The sequence below is a fragment of the Helianthus annuus genome, chromosome 17 (assembly GCF_002127325.2).
Source record: "Helianthus annuus cultivar XRQ/B chromosome 17, HanXRQr2.0-SUNRISE, whole genome shotgun sequence".
NCBI classification, from domain to species: domain Eukaryota; kingdom Viridiplantae; phylum Streptophyta; class Magnoliopsida; order Asterales; family Asteraceae; genus Helianthus; species Helianthus annuus.
Window position 1 is genome coordinate 31,932,759 of NC_035449.2, and position 16,167 is coordinate 31,948,925.

General features: G+C 37.5%; 4 protein-coding genes across 6 annotated transcripts; 1 reads left to right on the plus strand and 3 right to left on the minus strand.

The window, feature by feature from the left end:
* Positions 1 to 2,502: 2,502 nt before the first annotated feature.
* Positions 2,503 to 4,082, minus strand: LOC110923460 (F-box/FBD/LRR-repeat protein At1g13570). Its single transcript, XM_022167546.2, has 4 exons — positions 3,441 to 4,082; positions 3,265 to 3,375; positions 3,024 to 3,182; positions 2,503 to 2,946 (listed from the first exon to the last, which is right to left on the minus strand). The coding sequence occupies exons 1-4, from the start codon at positions 3,822 to 3,824 to the stop codon at positions 2,704 to 2,706; spliced, it is 897 nt and encodes a 298-aa protein (XP_022023238.1). The 5' UTR covers positions 3,825 to 4,082; the 3' UTR covers positions 2,503 to 2,703.
* Positions 4,083 to 9,218: 5,136 nt separating this feature from the next.
* On the minus strand, positions 9,219 to 13,415 carry LOC118479260 (F-box/FBD/LRR-repeat protein At1g13570-like). 2 transcript variants are annotated; one of them, XM_022165978.2, is made up of 6 exons: positions 13,319 to 13,415; positions 12,210 to 12,839; positions 12,034 to 12,141; positions 11,774 to 11,944; positions 11,269 to 11,684; positions 9,219 to 9,252 (listed from the first exon to the last, which is right to left on the minus strand). In XM_022165978.2, exons 2-5 carry the CDS (start codon positions 12,804 to 12,806, stop codon positions 11,352 to 11,354), a joined length of 1,209 nt encoding a protein of 402 aa, XP_022021670.1. In that variant the 5' UTR covers positions 12,807 to 12,839; positions 13,319 to 13,415; the 3' UTR covers positions 9,219 to 9,252; positions 11,269 to 11,351. The 2 variants fall into 2 exon arrangements, with proteins under 2 accessions (XP_022021670.1, XP_022021671.1); XM_022165979.2 differs by having other exon boundaries at positions 12,210 to 13,170; positions 13,319 to 13,406.
* LOC110921637 (glutathione S-transferase T3-like) lies at positions 9,453 to 11,239 on the plus strand. 2 transcript variants are annotated; one of them, XM_022165984.2, is made up of 3 exons: positions 9,453 to 9,825; positions 9,871 to 9,992; positions 10,196 to 11,239. In XM_022165984.2, the coding sequence occupies exons 1-3, from the start codon at positions 9,590 to 9,592 to the stop codon at positions 10,942 to 10,944; spliced, it is 1,107 nt and encodes a 368-aa protein (XP_022021676.1). In that variant the 5' UTR covers positions 9,453 to 9,589; the 3' UTR covers positions 10,945 to 11,239. The 2 variants fall into 2 exon arrangements, with proteins under 2 accessions (XP_022021676.1, XP_022021675.1); XM_022165983.2 differs by having other exon boundaries at positions 9,453 to 9,992; positions 10,196 to 11,237.
* A 645-nt stretch (positions 13,416 to 14,060) lies between the features above and the next one.
* On the minus strand, positions 14,061 to 14,884 carry LOC118488817 (glutathione S-transferase T3-like). Its single transcript, XM_035986189.1, has 2 exons — positions 14,692 to 14,884; positions 14,061 to 14,608 (listed from the first exon to the last, which is right to left on the minus strand). Exons 1-2 carry the CDS (start codon positions 14,882 to 14,884, stop codon positions 14,061 to 14,063), a joined length of 741 nt encoding a protein of 246 aa, XP_035842082.1.
* Positions 14,885 to 16,167: the final 1,283 nt, after the last annotated feature.

The window sequence follows — 16,167 nt, forward strand, 5'->3', positions numbered from 1 at the left end:
CGTGTTGAGGGAAAAAATCGTAACTGGCGCGATGAACACAATTTGTACATTCAGTCGTGGTTGTCTCGTCATCAAAGCGTTGTTGCCTAACCAGCGTCTGATTCCATCAATGCCAGTGAGCAATATATGCGGTGGTATTCTTCGCATGGTCTTTTATTTATCGGTAACCCAAGGAACGAAGTGCCAGAAGGACAAGGTTTTCCCAATGATGGTGGGAGGGTGCAAATGTTGGTAGGTCAACATATATTAAACTATAAAATAATTTATAATAGATTTTAAAAATATTTATTTACCCATGTGCAGGGGGAGTTTGCGAGCCAAGTTTTCCAGAGCAGTGGAGAAGAACATATTAGAAATATGGCTTCGCGATATATGAATTTTGGAAATGTCCAACACCCCCATATGGGTTATTGGCCGATGTTTGAGACGAATGCCATAACTGAGGAACTCCCCCCCCGTTACCCGACAAGTGCAAAGGAATCGACCTCCAATGCATCGTTTTCCAAATGTTTTTCAAACAAATACAGGAGCCGAACAAATTCATACCCCTTTCTCTGAGCTTATAAACTTTTCGAATCCTAATTTTGAGGTGGGGGGTTCGTCAACACACGTCAACCAAGCCAGTCAACCCCAATTTTTGTCTCCTCCATTTGAGTTCCCATTTTACAACGGCGATCCATTCACTGACCTCGGGTTATTGAATCCACCAGTACCAAGAACACAACAACAAGGGTCGGAGACTCAATTCACGGGAAAGAGAAACATAGAGATTGACCTAAATGTTGAGGCGGACACCGACGATGTCAATGTATTCCCGCTTTGTAGAACAAGACGTACTAACGCCGGAAGGGGGCCTCCTTGTGGCACGTAGTTTGGCATTTTATGTTGTATCTTGAGTTCAATGTTAAAACATGTTGTATGGCAAAATTTATATTCTTTTTAATTACCACTACCCCTTCCACATATCTTAATTCATCTATAAATACCCCCCCCCCAATTCCACAACTCCCTTACCCCCTTCCACAACTCTTTACTCTTATAATGGATAACAATATGGACATAGCTTTCTGTTCTCAACCAGCTCCAAAATCTGCAAGACTGACAGACCTGATTTGGAGGCGTGTAAGGCGGCCGTCCAAGGCAGACATGCCTGGGTCGAGCTCGAAGAAAACCCCAGAAAATCAACCAGAAAATCCACCTGAAACCCCCCCGCAACAAAACAAAAAACAAAGCCCCATACTCGGATTCCAATAAAGCAGCTCAAACAAAATCTTAATCCACCAAATATGACAAGACCTTAAAAACAAAGGCTCCACTGCCAAAAACATTCACATTGCGCCTATCGATAGGCCATAAAAGTATAAAACCAACTGATTAGGCACACAAAATAACACCAAATTAATTCCCAATTGGCCAGACCCAAACTAAAATTTGAATATTCATCGAAAAGTATGTCAAAATGTCAAACGTCATTACAAACATCTTTAAAATTGGGCCCTACGAGTTTTCATTTTTTGAAATCTATCTAAAACTTCATATAGAAATACCTTTCTAAGCAAGTCTTTCTCTATATAACATCCCTACTCATGGTTCCTATGACATATAAATCCTTCCATAAGTCTATAAAACAACACTAAACATTTAAACAAATAAAAAATCATCAAACATAGTCCCTAATTTTCAATTTTAAGTTTCAAACATTGAAGCTTTGGTTTTAAGTGTTGATTATTTGTAGCTAATCATCTAAACAGACAAAGCTTTAAATAAAACAACAACATCATTAACAAGAAGTATAGAGCAAAAAAAAACATACAAAGATCAAACCCTTATACATCTATATTTCTCTTAATCATCACATAAAACAAATAAAAACAATCAATAAAGAAACCATACCCGTTCTATATGAGAATTTTGGCGAAATATGGGTCGGTTCCGACCGGTATTTTGGTTTTCCGGCAAAAAAATGGGTCCGGTTGAGCACATTGCGTCGATCGGGATTTTGTGGGGCGGGAGATTGAGAGAATGGAATTGGAATGACTAGATGGGTTTGGGTTATTTTATTTAGTTCTAATTTCTTTGAGGTTGGGTTTGGGCTTGCGTTAATAAAAATGGATTGTAGATTGGGTTTGATAGTTTGATTGGGTTAAGTGAATAATTATATAAATTATGTTATATACCTATATATTAATAAAAATCACTATTTACAATTTATTTATTATTTTTTATAAATTCATAATATTTTTTTTTCTAAACGGGCGGTTGAAAATTTTCAAGGGGTGCGGTCAGGATTTTCGACGGCAAATAACACTAATTTTATTTTCAAGGGGTGCGCTCACACACCCACGGATTGAGGTGCCCCTGCACTTGGCCCATATTAAGACGTGCAGAATTAGCCCAATGGAGATTGAAAACACCTGCTATCATCAAAATTGGGAGCCCACTGTTGAACACAGAATATCATCAAATTTGATGAAATCAAACATACCTTTTCAAAAAACTATAAAAGAGAAAAATGAATGCAGAAGTAGCATTCTTGGGTTAAATCATTTTTTTTAATAACAAGTGTCAAAAACCTTTATTTTAATAAGGCCGCATTGTCATCCATATCAACCACAAAATATAAAGAACAGTAACATCACCCACCCTTGAAACTTATAAACTATAAACCTCAACATTAGAGTTTGAAAAGGTTTAAAGAAATTCTCAATCTACAACAATTTCCACCGGTGATGCGTGTGGAGCGCATTTGAGGGTTTTTAACATCTCCAACTTTTCATTCTTCTCCACCCATCCGGCCCCCAACTTCACCAACTCCAACACAGGCTTCACATGTTCGAAATCTCTAATCTCCAATTCCTTCAAATGCTCCAACCAAACATCTGAATATTTTTCCAGCGTAACGGAGTATTCTTCCAACACATCAGACTCCATCTCATCATTACCCATCTACAACAGGAGTCTTGTGTTTGTGAAGTTTGGCATAAAAAGCAAAACAAAACGCAAGATAGACTTATACAACTTACCTCCAGAACAATTTTCTCCAAATTTGGGGAGCATTTGATCAAAACAGCAACAAAAGTCAATCCACAGCCATCATGAAACAACATTTCTTCGATACTACAGTATTTGAGGTGGATTAGTGAGGTTGGAAGCTCTTGTGGAACCGAGGCTTTAACTACCGGCTTCAATCATACCCCAAAACCACGATTAACAAACAAAGTTTTATTTTTCCCTTATATTATATATAATGTGGATAAATATTACCGCAATGGTATCAACCCAGGTGGTAGTCAAGTCGTCAATCACAGGTAAACACTTGAATAGCTCCATAATGCTTGGGTATTCAGAACCGATAAAATCGTTTTCAAGTATAAACTGCATAGACATAAAATATTGAGAATAAGTTTTGAAAATCAATAGATATACAAATATGAACTTACCAGAGACAAGCTCTTAAGTGATGGACAAATGGATAGAAGATGCAGAAGAGCTTTTCTAGAGATCTTTCCACATGTGAAGGATAAGTTTGTAAGGTTAACAAATCCATTGAATATTGGTTTCTGGTTGATATTACAATTTTTAAGAGACAAATCTGTCAAGTGATGCAATGAGAAGAAAGATAAGGGTAAAACATACATATCGTAATAACAGAAGTCAAATGTCAATTTCTTGACAGCATGGTTCCTCGACAAATGGAGTATTATCTGATCAATTTCAAAGCAGGTGTGATGTGCATCCATCGAAAGCGTGAAATCATGTATTGGACCTTGGTGGAGTAACAAAACTTGGTGTATAGTATAGAAAAGTTTACACCTCCTGTCCATGTGTTTCCTTGCGCTTTCTAAGTCAGATGTTTCACTGCCATCAGACGATTCTTTCACATCATCATACTTTACAAACACAAGTTTAGGAATAGTGGTCCATTTGTATCTCCATTCCCTTGAGAGGACACTTGTCCTAGCTGCTTCTTCAATCGGTAAAAGACATAGGATGGTTTCTACTATGGCTCGAGGAAGTGTGGTGATTCTATCAACTCGTTCAACTTTAGGCAGACGTTTGCCTTTCACCTTAGATTGCTTTCGTCAGATCATACTGCAAACTGTGAAAAACAACTTAAGATGAACTCTGTTTACTAAACACACAATGTAAATAGACCACATACAACATAACAAGTCCTAGATCAGCTTGAAGGCACTGTTTGTTTTAGTTGGAGATCCAAATGATACTACATTATTTTGTTCCATTCGCTCATAGCACTATTGTTTCAAATTAGTTCTTTTTTTTTTTTGTTTTGTTTCATTTTAGATACCTACTTCATGTTTCAGTTTAGATTAGGTTATTGTATATAAACAAGGAAACTTCATGGGACCTACAATCATGAACGATCAAGTATTTAACTTTGAAGTTTACATAAGCAAGTTTCAATATAAAATCAAGTAACATACTATTCAATTTTCAAAGTGGTAAAGTGGAAAAAAAGAACACAAACCGGAAGTAGACGGGGGTCGGGAGGAGGTCGGCGATCAGGGCATCAGGCGATTCACAAGAGACGATCGTGGATCAGTTGGATTGTCTCTCAGCGGTGGATTTAGGTTAGAAAATAGAGAATTCCTACCGTTTTGTGGAAGATGTGGGTAGATTCAAATATAACTACCTGGATAATTGCGTTCAATGATTTAAAAACTGGTTTATACCGGTCGGTTGAACCGGTTAAACCGGATGTCGGAAGTTTGGCCGACACGAATCACACCGGTAAACTGAGGGAATGACAAATAAGTTGTACCGTCGGTTAATTGGGTTATATCGGTTTAAACCAATATACCGGTACTGGGTCAAAAATTAAAATTTGGAGTTTTAATCTTTTATGGGCCCGAAAAGGTTATTATTTGCCTTCTTAGTAAAATTTAGCGTCCAAAAAGGTATCGGTAGTAAATTTTTGGATTATTTTTTATTATGGATTAACTTTTGTAATATTTTTATTATGAAATGATGTAGTTTTAGATTATTTTTTTGAGTGAAAATTGTATTTTATGGATTTTTAGTATTAATTAGTCAGACCGGTTCAACCGGATGAACCATTTCTGAGTCTAATCCGGTATGATTTAAAAACCAGTTTTTAAAACATTGATTGCGTTAACAATAGGGTTTTCCAAACTGCTCATTTCAAATATGAGTACGTGGGTGATTGGGTAAATAATAGGGTTTTCCAAACCACTAACCAATCGTTAGTGGTTTGTTTGGTTTTCGGCTCGATTGTAAACGAGGTTCGGTTTGTAAAAGAGCCAGGCACGAGCAAAGATAGGGATGTACAAATTGCTCGTCACTTACTGTTTCGTAACTCTCTGTTTCGATATTTAGCTCGACTGTAAACAAGCCGCCTAGCTCAATTCGGTTTGTAAATAAGCCAGGCACGAGAAAAGATATGCTCGGCTCGAATTATTATTTTAATTTATTATATGTGTGTATACACACAAATATAACTTACATTTATAGTTTTATAAATACCATTATATTCTATCTGAGAGCATTCACATCCCTTCCATCATTTTTACCCTATATTTTCACTAAAACAACTATATTTTCTATCTCTTTTCAATTAAATAATATTTTTTTATACTTTTATCATTACCTTTTCCCTCTCCTTCACTCACAACCACTTTCAAAATATATTAAAAAATTATAGAGGGTAAACAGTGTCACCTCAAATTTACAGATGAACAGTAACATTTTATCTCCCCTCTACTCACAAACACTTCCAACCACCTACAATCACTTTACATAATATAAAAAGCTCTCACACAGAATTTAGGGGACAGATTGTGAATACTTTGATTCTTACACCATATTGAGTAAGGTTATTGTACAGATGTGTATTAACGTGCTAAACGTGAGAATTAAAGAGTGATTTTCTTTTTTTTTTTTCACATTTAGTCAATCATGTATATTAGTCCTAAAATTATATAGTTATTGTAGTAGAGTAATTGGAATAGCTATACAAAAATAATGCACATATGATGTATATATGTGTAGGCGTTCGGGGGCAAAAATGAAAATGCACTAATTTTAACGTAATTTTTACTAATTTCGTGAAAAGAACGTTAAAAGGGGGGTGGTTAATCATGCATCATGTGGTGGCGTTGATAGCCGAAAGACAAGGGGGTACATGCACTAATCCGCAGTTGTCTCAATTGCTGAGTGTTATGTGCCTTATGTCCAAGGCTTAATGCAAAACTACTATCGAGCCGGGGTCTCACTGGAAGCAGTCTCCCTATTCCTACGGGTAGAGGTAAGGTTGTCTACATCTTACCATTCTCAGACCCTACTTTAGCTTTGTTGTTAGTGGGATTTACTGAGTATGATGATGATACAAAAAATAATTATCAATGTCTATATCTCTCTGCAAATTTAAACTGCGTCACACACTAGATAGTAGGGTTGTCCCAATCTTTTGTCGTTTGCTCGGAAAATGCTCGTTTGATTTTCGCTCGGTTATAAACGAAACGAGTCGAACGGCTCGGTCTGGCTCAATTTGAAAACAAGCCAAGCACGAGAAAAGGTCTACTCTGTTTGCCTTAGCTCGTGAACAACCCTAGTTAACTAGAATCATCTATTTGGGGTTAGATTAAGGGAGAAATAAATGTACCACTCTAAATTTCTTAAAAATACCATTTTTCAAAATAAATATTATACCTAATATTAGGGCATGTTTGGCTAAGCTTTTCAAAACAACTTATTGGTTTATTGACTTATCAAAAAGCCAATAAGTTGTTTTTGTGTTTGGCTAAGCCAAAAGTCCTTTTAGAAATGACTTTTTGCAAAGAAGAAAAAAGATGTTTCAAGCAGTCACAATATTCTGACTTCTTGGCCAGCTTTTAACTTTTCAAACTACAAATTACCAATATACCCCTTCTTTACCCCCTTATATCTAAAAGAATGTCCATTTTAGTCATTTTACATCAATAAGCTAATCCAAACACTTTTTTTAAAAACTCCTTTTCAAAAAGTCTTTTTCCCAAAAGTCCTTTTCCAAAAGTCCTTTTTAACTATAATAAGCTTAGCCAAACATGCCCTTAGTATTAATAACAAATCACATGTTTCTCCTCTCAATCAGAAAAATCAGCCTCAATTAAATTGATTAGCCTCAAAGAACATGGATCAAAGTTAACCTTGAAGCTAAGAACCAAAACTCTTAACAAACAAAGGCAAGAAATAGGATTAAATACCCTAAAGATTTCCAAACCAATATCAAACATTTCGTTGAATTTGCAGGATTTTATAGCTTCTTCCTCCAAGTTCAACTCAATTCAGATCTCAAAATCCCATCAAGATAAGATATTGGGTGGATTAAGGATCTATCATATATAGATCATTAGGAATATTTGGTTAATTGAATTGGATTAAGCACTTAAGCTTATCTAATATATCAATTTTAGGCTTATTTAATTTAGGTTTGTTTTAATTTTGGTATAGTAAATTTAAAATATAATTCTGAATTATGAATGAATTAAATTAAGCTTCTAGTTTCATTTTTTGTGTCATGGAGTAAACATTTGTAAGAAAAAAACACTAGTTTTAGGGATAAAAATAACTTAGATGTAATCAACTGAAATTTACAACATTGTGGTACTATGCATACCATATAATAATTTAGACTACATGTAGTGTGTTAACTAAAAAGTGCAAGAGTTATACCACATACACGTAGGATTTAATTAAAGTATATGTTTACAAGGGTGTAGTAGTTTGACTGAAAGAGATGTGTGACGTGACACCACATGATTAGCTAAAAAACAATATAAAATTAATCTCTCTCACCTCTGCCTTCCCTCGTCATGTCCTTGGTGGAAATCTTGATGCTGCTCCTTGGAACCGTCGTAATGGTGTTTCAACCTCGGTTTCACCGCTTCTTGGCGATTCGCCTTATGGAAACATGTGTTGAACGCGGTGACGTGGATATTTATATCCCCCCACTTCGACGAGAGACTATCATTTTCACGATACACCTCCCCCATTTGCATTTGTGTATGAAATGCTTTTTGATCGAATCCCAAAAATCTTTTTTTGTGTCGTGAATTCCCTATTCCAAAACACACATAATATTATAAACATTATAAAAAAAATTATAATAAAACTTAAAACAATAATATTGTAAACATCAAATATGTTATATTAAAAAAATACCATGAATCGGATTTTGCGATTCGTCGATCCAACATCTTATCAAAGTAACTTCTTCTTGAACCGTCTATTTTATTTGTGTTCATTGAGCGGCCGCTAAAGCTTGCGGTTGATGACGAACCACCAACGTCTTGCGGTTGAGTTTCGGGCACGAATTCCAGTTGGGATAGGCTAACTGGAATAGACGAGTTGTTGTATGGAAAGTTTGTGTATCCACGATTTCCTGTATACGATGTGATTCCAGCTAGATCAGTACACAATGAGTATACTAAACCATTTGGCGGTTGTTGTGGATGGCCGCGTGTAATGGGTATTTGGGTTGGGTTTGGTGGTGGACGGTTTGGTGACGGGTTAGGATTCGGGTTTTCTTGGTATCCAAAGGGGTTGTTTGGGTCGTAGGTGCGGTTAAAAGGATACATTGTAGGATGTTGTGGGTTGAATTTATAAAACATAAAGAGATATGGTAGAAGAAGTAGAGAAGTAGTAAAAATTGTAAAAAAAAAATTGGCAACGACTACCCCCAACCGCTATATTGAACCAGCCAACCAAAGCCAGCCATCTCACCCCCCCCCCCACCCCGCGCCACGTCAGGCTAAATCCCCACGCCAAGCGGGCAATGTCATGCCCAACGCTTAACAAAAAAAAAAGACTAATAAAAGAGGGTAAAATGAAAGATAACAAATTTTGGTGTAATAATTTGGCAAGTCAAAATAGACCGATAGGTTGTAAATATATTGTAAGGGCATGATGACCATGCCACCTCAACTGAATGGGGGCGCTATTGTTGGTTTGTGAATTGAATAGCGAGCAATAACGGGGTATCTGTGTGTGAGGGAGGGGGCGCCATTGAAGAAATGGAGGCTTTATCCATACCCTCCAAGTTAAAAAGGGGGGGGGGGGGTATTGATAGGAAGGAGCTGAGATGGCACAATGGAGCCCCTAGGGTTCCATTCCATACCCTCCAACCTAACATCTTACAAGAACTGTAATAAAGTTGTTTTGTTGCAGCAACTAATTGAGTCCAAGAAGATCTTCTACTCTTTAACATCAAGGACGTTTTCAAACTTACTAAGACCCCCCGTAACGGGGCGTTTTTTTAAAAAAAAATTGCCAAATAACGCCCAAAAACGCCGGAACCCCCATTACACGGGGCGTTTCCGGGCGTTTTTTTTTAAAAAAAATTGAGTTGGCGTGGTTATTAAAACGCTGTTAAATTGAAAGGTGGCAAAAATTCGACCGTTGCCAACGGTCAAAAACTTATTTATTTATTTTTTTTAATTCTAAATTTTACCCACTATATATATATCAATCCATTTTCTTCATTTTTTTATAAACTTTCTACTACTTTCTAACCCACTCTCTTCTACTACTTTATAAAAAAACCTCCACTTTCTCCTATTTATTTACAAGTATGCATCCATACCGACCCCCGTTTGGTGGCCCCGCAAGACCCACGAACCCGAACACAACCCAACCGCAAACCCCGTACAACCTACAAGACATGGACCCGAGCTTTTTAACTTACGCGGCTTTCTTGAGTGGCGCCTCTCCTTTTGTTCCTCCCACCTACGGCTTTGGTCAAGCCGGCGGGTCGCAACCGTCACAACCCGAACCCGAATCCGAACCCGATGTCGAGGTCGTGCCGGAGTCGCAACCCGAACCGGTGCAAGACAAATCGAAACGCGGCAGAAGGTCGCATAAAAAGAAGGAAAAGGATGAGCCTCGACGTGCAAAAACAACCATTAAATGGACGAAGGACGAGGAATACACGTTGAGTCGGGCGTGGCTCGATATTTCGGAGGACGAAGATACCGGTATATTCTGTTTTTTTTTTCTGTTTTTTTATTTTTCTGTTTTTTTTTTGTATTTTTTATATTCTGTTTTTTTTTTTCTGTTTTTTTAAATTCTGTTTTTTTTTTCGGTTATTTTTTTCTATTTTTTATAATCTGTTTTTTTTCTGTTTTTTATATTTTAAATTGCAACTAATATTTTTTATTTTTTGTTTTTAAATTTGTAGCAAACTTTCAAACGGGCCCCGTTTTTTGGGATAGGGTGCGTGCACTCTTTTATAGCTCGTGGGGTCAAGGCGAGCATCGGGACAAGGATTCAATTTCTAGCAAATGGACCGACATCAACAACAAATGTCACGCGTTTCAAGAAGTTTACCAACGTAACTACGACAATCGCCCGAGCGGTGAAAGTGACGTCGGGGTTTTAACAAAGACTTTGGAGGAGTTCGATCGGACGAAAAGCCCTTTCACGTACTATAAGTGTTGGGAGCTTCTACGAAAAAGTCCAAAGTGGGCGCTTGTTAATCCAATGACGTCAAGTAGTAGACGCCGGGCTAAAAGGTCAAAAACATCATCCTCCGCCGACCCGTCAACTCCGACATCCGATGCCCGTAATGTTAATTTAAATGAAACGTTGGACGTCGACGAGCAAATTCAAGAAGAGTTGGCCCGACCCACCGGTAGAAGAAAGGGAACGGGGAAAAAAACGGTCGAGTCGTCTTCCGATCTCGAACTAAAGGATGATTTCGAGGAGATGAACCGTCGTCTCCAAGATATTCGCGACCTCGGCCACAAACGTTGGGAGATTATGAAAGACCGAGTAGTTGAAACCAAAAAGTTCAACGAGTTGCAAGAGGCGCGACAAATGGAAAAGGACATTGAGTTTTTGTCCAAACCGATCGACCACCTCCAAGGCGACGCGTTGATCTTGGCTCAAATGCGTCGCCAAAAAATACGAGAAAAATATGGACTTTAGATCATCTAGTTTTTTTTTTTTTTTTTTTCGGTTATTTTAATTTTCTGTTTTTTTTTTCTGTTTTTTTTTTCGGTTATATTAATTTTCTGTTTTTTTTTAGTATTTTTTTTCAAGTATTGTAATTTATATTTTAATTTATGGAAGACTTTATCTTTTATATTTAAAAAAAAAATAAATGTAAAATGATTGAGTGGGCATTATTTGGATAATGCCCCACTACACCTTTTTTTCCTATAATGCCCAAAGTGTGACTAGGCGACACGTGGCGGATAATGCCCCATGTTGGGGGCATTATTCTTGATTACCATTACGCATGGTCTAATCAGATAAAAGTTGCAGAAAAACAAGTAGCACTACAAGATTATCATCATAAATTTCTACATTGCTTCTCAAGAAACTTGAGTGATCTAAACATCTTCGTAATCGTCAGAGTCAGATTCAGTCCAGAGATTCTCAACAACAATTTCTACCCGTGATGCACGTGCGGCATGTGACAGAACATTTAACAATTCCAACTCTTCATTCTTGTTATTTATCCAGGTTATCAATATCACCTTCTTCAAATTGGGCGATCTGGCCAAGATAAACTTCACAAGCTCCAACTCAGGGTTGAAGTTTCTGAAATGTTGAATCTTCAACTCATTCAGATGCTCCAACCAAACATCTGAATAGTTTTCAAATATAACAGAATATTCTTCCAATTTAAGCGTCCCCTTATCAAAATCTTCATCTGTATCCACCTACAACACGAATGTTGTGTTGGTGAATTCTGGCATCTGAATCAAAACAAATAGGATACAAGATAGACCTATACAGTTATGCTATTCACCTCTAGCTTAATTCTCTCCAAGTTAGGGGAGCATTTGAGCAAAACAAGAAGAAAAGTCAATCCAAAGCTATATCCATCGCGGTTGACAATACCCATTTGTTCGAAACAAAAGTATTTGAGGTGGATTAATGAGGTTGGAAGCTCTTGGGGAGCCGAGTCTATAACAAATAACTACAACCATAGACCAAAAAACAATTAAAAATTAAGTTAGACCTTTTTTCCTTTACTTTATATATACGTATAATGTGGATAAATATTACCGGAGCGATATAACCCCAAGTGGTTAGATGTTCAATCACAGGTAAAGACTTGAACAGCTCCATAATGTTGGGTCTTTCATGACCGTAAAACTCTTCATAATCTATAAACTGCAGACTTAAAATATTCAGATAAGTTTTGGAAGCCCACGAGAGTGGATATACAAGTATGAACTTACCAGCCTAAAGCTCTTAAGTGATGGACAATTAGATAAAAGATGTAGAAGACTTTTTCTAGAGATTGATGGTCTGCTTAAGGATAAGCTTGTAAGGTTACCAAATCCATTGAATGTGGGTTCATGGTCGAAGTCACAATATTGAAGATATAGGTGCGTTAAGTGATGCAACGAGAAGAAAGATAAGGGTAAAGGATATGAATTCTTTGGCCAAAAGTCAAGTGTTATTTTTTTGACATTATGGTTCCTCGACAAATGAAGGATGATTTGATCAATTTCATAACATTTGTGATGTGTATATATCGAAAGGGTGAAATCGAGTATTGGGGCCTGGCGCAGCAACAGAACTTGGTGTATAGCACCGAAAAGTTTACACCTCAACTCCTTAACAGTAATCTCTTTGGTTGACGTTTCAAAAGTGGACTCATCAAACTCAAGTTTAGGAATTGTGGTCCATTTGTACCTCCATTCCCTTGAGAGGATACTTGTCCTTGCTGCTTCTTCAATTGGTAAGAGACATAGGATGACTTCTATTATGGTTTGAGGAAGTGTAGTGAGTCTATCCAATCGCGGAGCTTTAGACAAACGTTTCGCTTTCATCTCAGGCTGTTTATGTGGGACGGATACTGTAAACTGTGAAAATGCAAATGAAGATGATCTATGTTACTACTCACAAAGAGGAAATAGCCAAATACAACATAATAAGTCTAACAATAAGGCAATTCAAAGAAAAAAATTCATAAATCAGTATGGCGGCCATGCTTCTTAATTGGGTTTTCCCATGTGACCAGAATAACTAATTTCTTGTGCTCATTGAAAAAGATTTATCTGATGAACACTCTGTATCGTCGCTTTAACTTGTTTAATTAATCTCACATAAAAGCTTTCTAAGCACGCATCCAAACACCCACAAAGTATCCATATATAACCAAAGTAAAGTAGCCGATATGAACAGTCGTAAGCCCTAAAATCCCCAAATGTGTAGACAAAAACAAAAACAAAAACAAAATCAAAATCAAAAGAAAGAAGCTAACTGAAAATGAAAACATAAGGCATGAAACACCTCATAAAACAATTAATTAACTACAAAGGCGATCAATAGAAGGAGATACCTGACTGAGGTGAGTTACACCTGCACACTCGGTGAGTGAAGAACGTGCGTAAACCTATTTTATCTGGTTGTAATGTTACCTGTTATTTTGGTTTTCCTTTACATTCTTTATTATAGTTCTTTATAATTTATAATGAATAATTGATTTTAATAAACTTAATTATTAATCGTTTGTTTTTTTATTATTATTAATCGTTTGTTAACGGTCTAAACTTTAAAAACTTTAAAAACTAGTGGTGGTCTCATATTTTACTAAAAGGTATGGAGAGCCCCATGAGGATGGGCTGCCACGTAAGCGTCACATCATCATCTAACGGAGGATAGGCCTCCTTGCATTTTAAGGAGGGTGGAAGATGGACCTACCCCACCTAATTATTTTCTAACTTTTTTTGGTTAACTTATAAAAATTAAATAAAACTAAAACATAAAACAAAATAATTAAATTCATTTCATAACATAAGAAAATTACATTTCCTAAAAATTAAAATTACTAATCCTAGAAACGGAAAACATAAAAGCGAAAAAAATAACGATACGATTAAAAAAGTAAACAACCTACGACGTCCATTTTTTCTTAACCTCCTCTTTCATCCTCCGGTAAACCTCGTGTTCATCCTTCGGAACCAAGTCGAGATCCAACCTCATAATCCTAAAATCCTCCGCTCGAGTATAATCGGCCGACAAGGTTTTTTTGTAACTATATTTTTCCGCCGTGAGCTCTTTGAACGAACGGAATTCGGATATCAACTCGTCCATTTTCGAACCTGCCCTAGAAGATGTTTGGCTCGAGCCGCCCCCTTTTCGCTTTCCGGTCGCCTCTTATTTGATTTGTCCCTTCCCGGGGGACGTTCCGACTCGTGAACAGGCAACACATCCTCGTCATATTCCGGGTCGTCGTTTATGTCGATTTGACAACGAGCGGTGGAGCCTCCGGCACTATAACTTCCGGACTCGGAAGTTTTACTCTGTTTGGCGGTCGCGACCTCATTTGGAACCGGCTTCCATTTGTTTTCTTTCTTTAAAATGTTCCATGGTCGGAGGTGTTGGAAAGACGTTGAATTTTTAGAATCCCATTTAGCCAAAGCAAGGTTAAGAATGTCCTCGTTGTTACTCCCACTAGGAGAATTAGTGTAAATTTGGTTATAATACCCGCTAAAGGTGTTGATGGCCTTGCTCATTTTACGCCACTTGCCCAAGACGGTATCGAGATCACGCATCGGGCCTTGCTCCATAATCTCGTTAAATCTTCCCGTTATCACCTTCCAAAAACTACTACCCGTTTGGTTGTTCCCTAAATTAAAAAAAAATGCATTAGTAAAAATAAAAAATAAATATTTTAAAATTTCAATTAAAAAAATAAACTTTGATTCATACCAACAATCGGGCAAGTTGAGGACTTAACAAACGCCATTGCTAGCGCCTCCTCTTCTATTTTTGTCCAAGGTCTCGGCTTTGCTTTCGAATCATCTTTGATTTCGGCTACGGTTTCAACCGTCTTCCCCTTCCCCTTGTTTTTTTTTGCGCTTGAGCTCTTGAGGTGGCGATTCGGGGACGACTTCTTCATCATCGTCAAGTGGAACCGAGGGTTGCACTTGGGATGTTGGCGGTTGCGATTGGAATTGCGCTAGAGATTCAAACGAGTTGTGTTGCATGATTTGTTGTAGTGCTTGGTAATGTTGCATTGGTTGAACTTGAGACATTTGTTTGAAGGCGTTGGGTGATTGTTGGAAACCCGAAAACGTAAATTGCGGAGACACTCATGAAGTATCAATAGTCGGAGTGTAAGCGGGAGTCGAAAAAAAGTTACATTGGTTCGGGTTGGGGTTGTTTAGGTTGAATGGATTCATGATTCTATAAAAAAGATGGAGTGTTTTTTATAAAAATGGATGAGAATGGGAGAAGTATTGAGAATTTGATATAAAAATGGATGAGAGAAGGGGTATTTATTTAAAGTGGAAAAGTTTTTTTTAATTAATATAGTCGTTTTTTAACGGCTAGAATTTTGAATTTTAGCCCCGTCGTATGCGTCGTGTGGGAGCTGGTTTGGACGAGCCGGGCCAGAGGGGGCGATGTGGGGGTCCGGCGCCGGGCCAGGCCGGGCCTAAGCCAGCCCCCATACCTTCTGGTCTAATGGACCTTTTGCTAACAGAAAAGGAAAAGGAGACAAACAGATATTAAGGTTCTGTTAGTAAAGGTTTATTGGTTTACAATATGTGAAAAGATGGGACCACCACTGGTTATTTTTGAAGTGTTGTCGGCTAACGTCTAGTTATTATTTTTTGGGTAAATTACATTTTTCGTCCTTTATGTTTGTATCAGATTGCAATGGATGACCTTTAACTTCAATAATTTGTAAAACTCATTACACCGTAAGTCCTTTAGTACTAACCAAATTAGAAATTTCAGTTAAATATCACATGTGCAAGGCGTATGAGGGTATTATTGTAATTTTAATATTATAAAAACAAAAAGCTTGAATAAAAATCATCTTAACTCACTCTCCCTTCAACTATCTATCTCTCTCTACATTCCTGAATTATTCTACAAAGATCAACAACACCAGCCATCAACCATCATCACTATCACCATCGTTGTTTACAAACCGCCGCGCCCCCACCCTTTAAGCCCTAGATCCCAAGCCGCCGGAGATAAAGAACTTGAAATGGAAGATATCGGCGGCGTTTATCGGTGGCCACAAACAAGGAAGATACATGTGTTGCTTGGTGGTAGTCGTTTTCCGGTGGCCACGAACAGCAAAGATATCGGCGACACTACCAGATTAGGGCTCTAAATTCAACCTCCTATCCAAATCAGCAGTATGGGGGCGGTGATGAAGTGATCCCATCCTCA

Excerpts from the sequence above, each read along its gene's own strand:
- LOC110923460 (XM_022167546.2), bottom strand. The coding sequence starts at position 3,824 with ATGGACAGGAGGTGTAAACTTTTCTATACTATACACCAAGTTTTGTTA. Across the intron at positions 3,376-3,440 it reads CACTTAAGAGCTTGTCTCTG|TTTATACTTGAAAACGATTT; the intron begins GTAAGTTCATAT and ends ATGTCTATGCAG. Across the intron at positions 2,947-3,023 it reads TGGAGAAAATTGTTCTGGAG|ATGGGTAATGATGAGATGGA; the intron begins GTAAGTTGTATA and ends CTCCTGTTGTAG.
- LOC110921637 (XM_022165983.2), top strand. The coding sequence starts at position 9,590 with ATGCATCCATACCGACCCCCGTTTGGTGGCCCCGCAAGACCCACGAAC. Across the intron at positions 9,993-10,195 it reads TTCGGAGGACGAAGATACCG|CAAACTTTCAAACGGGCCCC; the intron begins GTATATTCTGTT and ends TTAAATTTGTAG.
- LOC118479260 (XM_022165978.2), bottom strand. The coding sequence starts at position 12,806 with ATGAAAGCGAAACGTTTGTCTAAAGCTCCGCGATTGGATAGACTCACT. Across the intron at positions 11,945-12,033 it reads CTTGGGGTTATATCGCTCCG|TTATTTGTTATAGACTCGGC; the intron begins GTAATATTTATC and ends CTATGGTTGTAG. Across the intron at positions 11,685-11,773 it reads TGGAGAGAATTAAGCTAGAG|GTGGATACAGATGAAGATTT; the intron begins GTGAATAGCATA and ends TTCGTGTTGTAG.
- LOC118488817 (XM_035986189.1), bottom strand. The coding sequence starts at position 14,884 with ATGATGAAGAAGTCGTCCCCGAATCGCCACCTCAAGAGCTCAAGCGCA. Across the intron at positions 14,609-14,691 it reads CTCAACTTGCCCGATTGTTG|GGAACAACCAAACGGGTAGT; the intron begins GTATGAATCAAA and ends TTTTTAATTTAG.